Source organism: Aotus nancymaae, unplaced genomic scaffold (genome assembly GCF_030222135.1).
Source record: "Aotus nancymaae isolate 86718 unplaced genomic scaffold, 86718_ANA_hifiasm-v0.15.2.pri h1tg000018l, whole genome shotgun sequence".
Taxonomy (NCBI): Eukaryota; Metazoa; Chordata; class Mammalia; order Primates; family Aotidae; genus Aotus; species Aotus nancymaae.
This window is the reverse complement of record NW_026988430.1, coordinates 20,092,501-20,101,949: the sequence shown is the minus strand read 5'-3', so window position 1 is coordinate 20,101,949 and position 9,449 is coordinate 20,092,501. Positions and strand designations below refer to the sequence as shown.

Genomic DNA, 9,449 nt, shown 5'->3' with positions numbered 1-9,449 from the left:
TCTCGATTCACTGTAACCTCCACCTCCCTGGTTCAAGCAATTCTCGTGCCTCAGCCTCTTGAGTAGCTGGGACTACAGGTGCTTGCCACCACTCCTGGCCAATTTTTTTTTTTTTTTGAGATGGAGTTTCGCTCTTGTTACCCAGGCTGGAGTGCAATGGCACGATCTCAGCTCACCGCAATCTCCGCCTACTGGGTTCAGGCAATTCTCCTGCCTCAGCCTCCTGAGTAGCTGGGATTACAGGCACGCGCCACCATGCCCAGCTAATTTTTTGTATTTTTAGTAGAGACGGGGTTTCACCATGTTGACCAGGATGGTCTCGATCTCTTGACCTCGTGATCCACCCGCCTCAGCCTCCCAGAGTGCTGGGATTACAGGCGTTTTTTTTTTTTTGAGATGGAGTATCACTCTTGTCACGCAGGCTGGAGTGCAGTGGTATGATCTTGGCTCACTGTAACCTCTACTTCCCGGGTTCAAGCAATTGTCCTATATCAGCCTCCTGAGTACCTGAGACTACAGGTGCCCACTACCATGCCCAGTTAATTTTTTTGGATTTTAGTAGAGATAGGTTTCACATTGGTCAGGCTGGTCTCCAACTCCTGACCTCAGGTGATCCGCCCACCTTGGCCTTCCAAAGTGTTGGGATTACAGGTGTGTCACTATGCTTGACTGCCTGGCTGATTTTTGTGTTTTTTGTAGTGACAGCATTTCATCATGTTGCCCAGGCTGGTCTCAAACTCCTGACCTCAGGTGATCCACCCACCTTGGCTTTTCAAAGTGTTGGGATTATAGGTGTGAGCCATCACACCCAACCAAAACCGGATTTCTGAACTGAGACCTGAAGGGTCCGGGAGTACTTCCCCTAAACAGTGCCCTTTATTCTCCTTCCATGGGAAAATTGCCTTAAACAGGGCCCTTTATATAGGTTAGGGAGGGTTAATAAGACCTTTGAAGACTTTAGAGGGCCTCTGAGGAGGCTAAACAGATCAGGAGAAGGGAAAGGGAGTATGGATTATGCTTGGGAATAATTATCAGAGACATCTTCCAGAATCAGAAACCATTTCTCTGCTGCAAGCCAGCTTATGCGCCTATGGTTGGCAATGCCCCTGCCTACAAGGGAGGTGCCAGAGATGGCCCTTGGCTTAAAGGAGGGCTTGTCTTGGGCTGCTGAAATGTCAGGGTGTTCCAGGACAGAATGAGGTCTGGCAGCTTGTTCTCATGGTCCAATAATGAGATGCAGACTGGGAAAGAAGGGAGTTTATTGGCCAGGCACAGTGGCTCACACCTGTAATTCCAGCACTTTGGGAGGCCGAGGTGGGCAGATAACCTGATGTCAGGAGTTCGAGACCAGCCTGGCCAGCATGGTGAAACTCCATCTCTATGAAAAATACAAAAATTAGCAGGCATGGTGGTGGGCACCTGTAATGGTGGTGGGCACCTGTAATCCCAACTACTGGGGAGGCTGAGGCAAGAGAATTGCTTGAACCCGGGAGGTGGAGATTGCAGTGAGCTGAGATCAGGTCACTGCACTCCAGCCTGGGTGACAGAGTGAGACTTTGTCTCAAAAAAAAAAAAATCTACAAGTTTTTTAAATAGACATTCAAGGTCCATGCCTATGTGCGTGAGTATATCTACAAGTTGTAGTGTTTCATTCAATCTATATCTACTCTTTAGGGTCTAGGGTCTGGAAAGCCTGGCTCTAGAGTTTTGCCAAGTTTCTTAATCTTGTTTATTTTTGAGATGGAATCCTGCTCTGTCACCCAGGCTGCAGTGCAATGGCATACTCTCAGCTCACCGCAACCTCTGCCTCCTGGGTTCAAGCAATTCTCCTGCCTCAGCCTCCCAAGTAACTGTGATAACAGGTGCACGGCACCACACCTGGCTAATTTTTGTATTTTTAGTAGAGATGGAGTTTCACCATGTTAGTCAGGCTGGTCTCGAACTCCTGACCTCTGCCCGCCTTGGCCTCCCAAAGTGCTGAGATTACAGACATGAGCCACCACGCCCAGCCGGAAAGTTTCTTAATCTTAAGTGGGCCCTGGTACAAGGTGTACGTATAAAAATGCTTTTATTATTTGATCAGACTTTAGGGTCTGAGAAAGCCCAGGTGGTGTCTTTTTTTTTTTTTTTGAGACAGAGTCTCACTCTGTCACCAGGCTGGAGTTCGGTGGCATGATCTCGGCTCACTGCAACTTCTGCCTCCTGGGTTCAAGTGATTATCCTGCCTCAGCCTCCTGAGTAACTGGGATTACAGGCGCCCACCACCAAGCCCAGATAATTTTTGTATTTTTAGTAGAGACAGGGTTTCACCATGTTGGTCAGGCTGGTCTCATACTCCTGACCTCATGATCTGCCTTTCTTGGCCTCCCAAAGTGCTGGGTTTACAGGCGTGAGCCACCTCGCGGGGCCCCAGGTGGTGTCTTAATGGGTTTGTTTTCGCATTCTAGCCCTTGTACTCAGGCACCAGTTTCTCCAGTTCTTTAATGTTTAATGTATGCATTCATCAAAATTATAGTAAAGGGTTGGTGGAAATGGACTGTTCTCACTGCTGATGGAAACCTGGACTGTTACAAAGGTGGCACTGAGCCATGGTTAAATGCTCACAAGGGGCATCTTTTCATGGGATCACCATTAAATTGTAATCCCACATGGCAAGTCAGTATAGTGAGACACAGGGTTGCAGCAGAGAACAAGGTTTAATTATAGGGCCGCAGAAAATGGAGAAGGAAAGAAACCTCAAATGTCTCCCAAACTCATCCTTTTATAAGGAACCCAGTCCTCCCATAACAACCTACTTCCTTGATGATGACGATAGCACCAATCTATTCATGAGGGTGGTGCCCCGTGACCTAAATACATCTTAAAGGTTCTATCTCTCAGCACCTCCATATTGGGGATGAAGTTTTCAACATATGAATTTTGGAGGACTCATTCAAACCATAGCCATAGGTGTACCACTGACACTTGATTTTAAGAATGATGGTCAGGTGTGGTAGCCACATATGGAAAGTAAAACTTCTCTGCATGGTTCTTATCATGCACAGTAACAGCTAACAGTGACAGAGAACTTGCTTGGTGCCAAGCACCGTACACAAATTAGCTCATTTAAAACTTCGGCAACCCTCTGGTTATTATTATCCCCATTTTACAGATGAAGAAATTGAGGCCTATCACTGTTAAATAATTTCTCCAAGGTCACACAGGGAAGTAACAGAGCCAAGACAATTTCAGAGTCTGAACTGTGAACCTAAACCACTGTGTTATACTACGTAGACTGACATAATGACTGCATATGTGTTCTAACCTTTCAAAGTCAGTACTCCCCTAGTTATTTTGATGACTAATGAACATGTGTATTTAGAATTTTACTTCCTGGAAGTCCTCACTTTTTCAGTCCTGGGAGTTAGTGATAAATATTATATTAGTCTGTTCTCATGCTGCTGATAAAGACGTACCTGAGGCTATGTAATTTATAAAGGCAAGAGGTTTAACTGACTCACAGTTCTGCAGGGTTGGAGAAGCTCAGGAAACTTAAAATTATGGCAAATGGGGAAGCAAACACATCCTTCTTCACGTGATGGCGGGAAGAAGTACTGAGCAAAAGGGGAGAAAGCCCCTTATAAAACCTTCAGATCTCATGAGAACTCACTAACTGTCACAAGAGCAGCATGAGGGTAACCGCCTCCATGATTAGATTATCTCCTGCTGGGTTCCTCCCATGATATGTGGGGATTATGGGAACTACAATTCAAGGTGAGATTTGGGTGGATACATAGAGCCAAACCATATCAAATATATTCTCATATATATATATGTATATATATGTGTGTATATATATAACTTGTCTCTTCTCACTATTCCTATATTCAATGGTATATTAAAGTTCTTTAATTTCAGTGATAACCCTGAGGAAAAACATTAATCTTACAGAGTTTCAGTAATTGTTCCCCTAATCGTCATTATTAATGAAGGTGGCTGGACAGGTTTTTAAATGTGGAAGAATTAAGTTGTTTCCTTGCATTTCTGGTTCAGTTAAAATAAGCATGTTGCTCTCATTTGGAACAGGATGTCTCGGGCTGTTCCTCTTCCAGTCCCCTGTCCTGTTCAACTTGGTACCTTAAGAAATGACTCCCTGGAAGCTCAGCTTCATGAACATGTCAAACAAGGGAACTACGTGAAAGTGAAGAAAATTCTTAAGAAAGGTAAGTACCATGTTGAGATGGCAGATGCATCTTGGTTCACATTTCTGAATAGTGTTCAGAGGAAAAGGGATTTTTTTTTTTTGAGTTAGAGTTTTGCTCTTGTTACCCAGGCTGGAGTGCAATGGCATGATCTCGGCTCACTGCAACCTCTGCCTCCTGGGTTCAGGCAATTCTCCTGCCTCAGCCTCCTGAGTAGCTGGGATTACAGGCGTGCGCCACCATGCCCAGCTAATTTTTGTATTTTTAGTAGAGACAGGGTTTCACCATGTTGACCAGCATGGTCTCGATCTCTTGACCTCGTGATCCACCCATCTCGGCCTCCCAAAGTGCTGGGATTACAGGCGTGAGCCACCGCGCCTGGCTGGAAAAGGAATATTATAAAGCTATGAATGAGTTCTTGGGGAAATCCAGAAATTAAATGTAGAGATTACGTGTTCGCTAGCAGTGCCATCAAGAGAGGTATTAAATCCTTATTTCCAGGTGGTTTTGTTTTGTTTTGTTTTGTTTTGTGCTGGGAAAGCACAAGCTTGTCCAACTGCTAGGCTCCTAGGTTTCTCTGAAGTCACCTACCTTTGATTCTGCCTGATTCCTTTCCTTCAAATCTGCTCCATCCATTGAGTTATCTGACACCTTTGGTTGACTGAGGAGACCAGTGTTCACAGCTGTCTCCTTCCTTGCTCTTTCCTTTCACTTGGTGCCTTTTTTCCAGGGTTTTCTTGCTGGAGGATACAGGCAGACATGGCTCAATGGCTGAAGCAGTCTTCCAAAGAAGCAACAAACATGCCCTGTGAATTTGGTCTAAGAAAAAAACAAAAACAAAGAACCAACAAACAAAAACCCATATACAAACAGAACCTCTTCTGATGTTTGGCTTCTGATCTAGGGACCCAGACCTGATTTTTTGTTTTTTTTTTTGGAGGCTGAGTCTCACTCTGTTGCCAGATGCAGTGCAGTGGCGTGATCATAGCTCACTGCAGCCTCGACCCCAGGCTCAGGTGATTCTCCTGCCTCAGCCTCCCAAGTAGCTGGGACTATAGGCACATGCCACCATGCCTGGCTAATTTTTGTGTTGTTGTTTTTTTGTTTGTTTGTTTTTTGTAGAGATAGTTTCGCCATGTTGCCCAGGCTGGTCTAGAACTTCTGGGCTCTAGTGATCTGCCCACCTCAGCCTCTCAAAGTGCTAGGATTACAGGTATGAATACAGACCTGCTATTTTCAATATGAGCAGAGGTCCTGCTAGATCCCCCCTCTCCTTTCTTAGTATTGAAGGGGAGGCTTCTGAAACTTCTCTTTGCTGATTTGTGGAACAGTTAGGGTGACCTGGATTTTCTCCATTTGCTTCAACAGCATTCCTGAAGACTTCCAGAAGGGTATCCCCAATTTTCCAACTATCTCACTGAATAGTTCCCTCATACAGTTCTCATAGCTGGCACAGTGGATCCCACCTATCTGTAAACCCAACACTTTGGGAGGCTGAGGCAGGAGAATTGCTTGAGGCCAGGAGTTCAAGACCAGTCTGAGACCAGCCTGGGCAACACAGTGAGACTCTGTCTACAAAAATTTTTTAAAAAAATTATCAGTTGTGGCTGGGTGTGGTGGCTCACACCTGTAATCCAAGCACTTTGGAGGCCGAGGCGGGTGGATCACCTGAGGTCGGGAGTTTAAGACCAGCCTGACCAACATAGTGAAACCCCCTTTTTTTTTTTTTTTTTTTTTTTTTTTAATAAGATGGGGTTTCACCATGATGGTCAGGCTGGTCTTAAACTCCCGACCTCAGGTGATCCACCCACCTCGGCCTCCCAAAGTGCTAGGATTACAGCCGTGAGCCACTGTGTCCGGCCGAACCCCGTCTTTAAAAAAAATAAAAATTATCAGTAGTTGGTAGTATGCACATGGTAGCGCATGTCTGTAGCCCACCACAGCAGGAGGCTGAGGGGAGACCCCATCTCAACAACAAAAAAATAAGTTCTCAAACCTTTTCATGTACTACCCCTAGTCCATAGGTGAAGTAGTTCACAGTGAGCAAAAATCATTTACGTGAAAGGTCCTGGATTTTTTGGTTATTTTTTTCCTCAAAATTTTGCATTTTGCTCGATAACATATCCACATATGTTTTAAAATAAAATGTTGTAGGTGGGTGGGGAGTTGGGGAGAGATAGCATGGGGAGAAATGCCAGATATAGGTGATGGGGAGGAAGGCAGCAAATCACACTGCCATGTGTGTACCTATGCAACAATCTTGCATGTTCTTCACATGTACCCTAAAACCTAAAATGCAATTAAAAAAAAAAGTTGTAAAACTCCACTTCTCAGGCTGGGTGTGGTGGCTCACATCTGTAATCCAAGCACTTTGGGAGGCAGAGGCGGGTGGATCACCTGAGGTCAGGAGTTTGAGACCTGCCTGGCCAACATGGTGAAACTGTGTCTCTACTAACAATACAAAAATTAGCCGAGCGTGGTGGTGTGCGCCTGTAATCCCAGCTACTTGGGAGGCTGAGGCAGAAGAATTGCTTGAACTCAGAGGCAAAGTTTCAGTGAGCCAAAATTGCACCATTGCACTCTAACCTGGGCAACAAGAGTGAGACTCCGTCTCTCAGAAACAAAAACAAAAACAATTGTTTCCTATGATCCATATTAGAGGAAAATAAAAAAAAAAAACAGAAACAAAACTCTGTTACTCACAGTGAGTGGTGTGGATACATAGTCATTGGAAGTCATAGCATACCTATATTGAACATCAATTTTTTTCAGTGAACATCAGAGTTTTACGACATTTCTTATCTCCTGAATATTCTGCATCTTCAAATTCTTGATATTCAGTTAAAGTAAGGGATGGGGTTAACAGTTGTACCTGGATATATAACAGGACTTCATCTGGCCGAGTGCAGTGGCTTATGCCTGTAATCCCAGTACTTTGGGAGGCTAAGGCGGGCGGATAAGGTCAAGAGATTGAGACCATCCTTGCCAACATGGTGAAACCCCATCTCTACTAAAAATACCAAAAATTAGCCAGGTGTGGTGGAGCGTGCCTGTAGTCCCAGCTACTCAGGAGGCTGAGGCAGGAGAATCGCTTGAACCTGGGAGGCATAGGTTGCAGTGAGCCAACATTGCGACACTGCAGTCTAGCCTGGTAACAGAGTGAGACTCTGTCTCAAAAAAAAAACCAAAAAAACAAAAACAGACTTCATCCGTGTCTGGGAATTAATTCCATCTCAAGACTCAAGAGTGCTGCTGAATAAGGCAGAGTAAGGGATTATAAATTCTTCCACAGTCTAATAGAGGGCTTCTTAGGAGATGATTTAAATGGCCTTTAGATTCTTTTTTTTTTCTTTTGAGACAGAGTTTCGCTCTTGTTACCCAGGCTGGAGTGCAATGGCTCAATCTCGGCTCACCGCAACCTCCGCCTCCTGGGTTCAGGCAATTCTCCTGCCTCAGCCTCCTGAGTAGCTGGGATTACAGGCACGCACCACCGTGCCCAGCTAATTTTTTGTATTTTTAGTAGAGACGGGGTTTCACCATGTTGACCAGGATGGTCTCGATCTCTTGACCTCGTGATCCACCCGTCTCGGCCTCCCAAAATGCTGGGATTACAGGCGTGAGCCACCACTCCCAGCCGGTCCTTAGATTCTTTAAAAGATATTCACAGGGCTGGGCACAGTGGCTCACACCTGTAATTCCGGTACTTTGGGAGGCTGAGGTGGGTGGGTCACCTGAGGTCAGGAGTTTGAGACAAGCCTGGCCAACATGGTGAAACCTAGTCTGTACTAAAAATACAAAAATTAGCTGAGCATGATAGTGGGTGTCTGTAATCCCAGCTACTCGGGAGGCTGAGGCAGGAGAATTGCTTGAACCAGGGAGGCAGAGGTTGCAGTGAGCCGAGATCACACCATTGCACTCCAGCCTGGATAACAAGAGCAAAACTCCGTCCAAAAATAAAAGAGGCTGGGCGCAGTGGCTCACACCTGTAATCCCACCACTTTGGGAGGCCGAGGCGGGTGGATCACTTGAGGTCAGGAGTTGGAGACCAGCTTGACCAACGTGGTGAAACCTCATCTCTACTAACAAAAAAATTAACTAGGCATGGTGGGGTGGGCTTGTAGTCCCAGGTAATTGGGAGGCTGAGGCAGGAGAATTGCTTGAACCCAGGAGGTGGAATTTACAGTGAGCTGAGATCACACCACTGCACTCTAGCCTGGGTGACAGAGCAAGACTCCGTCTCAAAAAAAAAAAAAAAGTTAAAAAATAAAAAAAGAATACAACTCAAGAACAGCCAAGCTGGGCAGGGTGGCTCATGCCTGTAATTCTAGCACTTTGGGAGGGCGAGGTGGGTGGATCACCTGAGGTCAGGAGTTCAAGACCAGCCTGACCAACATGGCGAAACCCCCACCTCTACTAAAAATACAAAAATTAGCCAGATGTGGTAGCTAATTTTTGTATTTTTAGTAGAGATGGGGGTTTTAATCCCATAATCCCAGCTATTTGGGAGGCTGAGGTAAGAGAAATGCTTAAACCTGGAGGGTGGAGGTTACAGTGAACCGAGATCTTGTCACTTCGCTCCAGCCTAGGTGACAGAGCAAAACTTTGTCTCAAAAAAAAAAAGAAGGACTGGCATGGTGGCTCACACCTATAATCCCAGCACTTTGGGAGGTCAAGACTGGTGGATCACCTGCAGTCAGGAGTTCAAGACCAGCCTGGCCAACATGGTAAAATCCTGTGTTTACAAAAATACAAAAATTAGCCAGGTGTGGTGGCATGTGCCTGTAATCCCAGCTTTTTGGGAGGCTAGGCAGAAGAAATGCTTGAACCCAGAAGGCAGAGATTGCAGTGAGCCGAGATCATGTCATTGTACTCCAGCCTGGGTGACAAGAGTGAGACTCCATCTCAAAAAACAAAAACAGCCAAATGTAAGAGATACATAGGGCTTTGTGTAGGTGTAGGGTGAGGGGCTTCCATTTCCTCTGGCGGCATTCCACCCTTCCAGCTCTTCAATGTGTTCACCATCCCAGAAGCTCTCCAAACTATATATAGATTTTTATGGAGGTCTCATTATGTAGGCATGATTAATTAAATCATTGGTTATGGGTGATCGAACTCAATCTCCAGCCCCTCTCCTCTCCCTAGAGGTTAATGGCAGGGGAAGGTATTGAAGGTCCCAAACCTCTATAATAGCTTGGTCTTTTTGGTGACCTACCTCCATCATATAACACAGGTGTGATTAGATTTGCATTTCTAAATGACTGCTCTGGC

At 45.5% G+C, this 9,449-nt stretch overlaps 1 protein-coding gene across 6 annotated transcripts in view; it reads left to right on the top strand.

The window, feature by feature from the left end:
* Positions 1–4,066: 4,066 nt before the first annotated feature.
* TEX14 (testis expressed 14, intercellular bridge forming factor) overlaps positions 4,067–9,449 on the top strand; it is a 93,436-nt gene continuing 88,053 nt past the window's right edge. For all 6 annotated transcript variants that reach the window (XR_010343344.1, XM_064378409.1, XM_064378405.1 and 3 more), the window contains exon 1: positions 4,067–4,202. Coding sequence is in view for 5 of the 6 variants with exons in the window: in XM_064378409.1 (XP_064234479.1) it covers positions 4,067–4,202 (136 nt within the window). In the remaining variant the exon portion in view is untranslated. The remainder of the gene's footprint in view (positions 4,203–9,449) is intronic.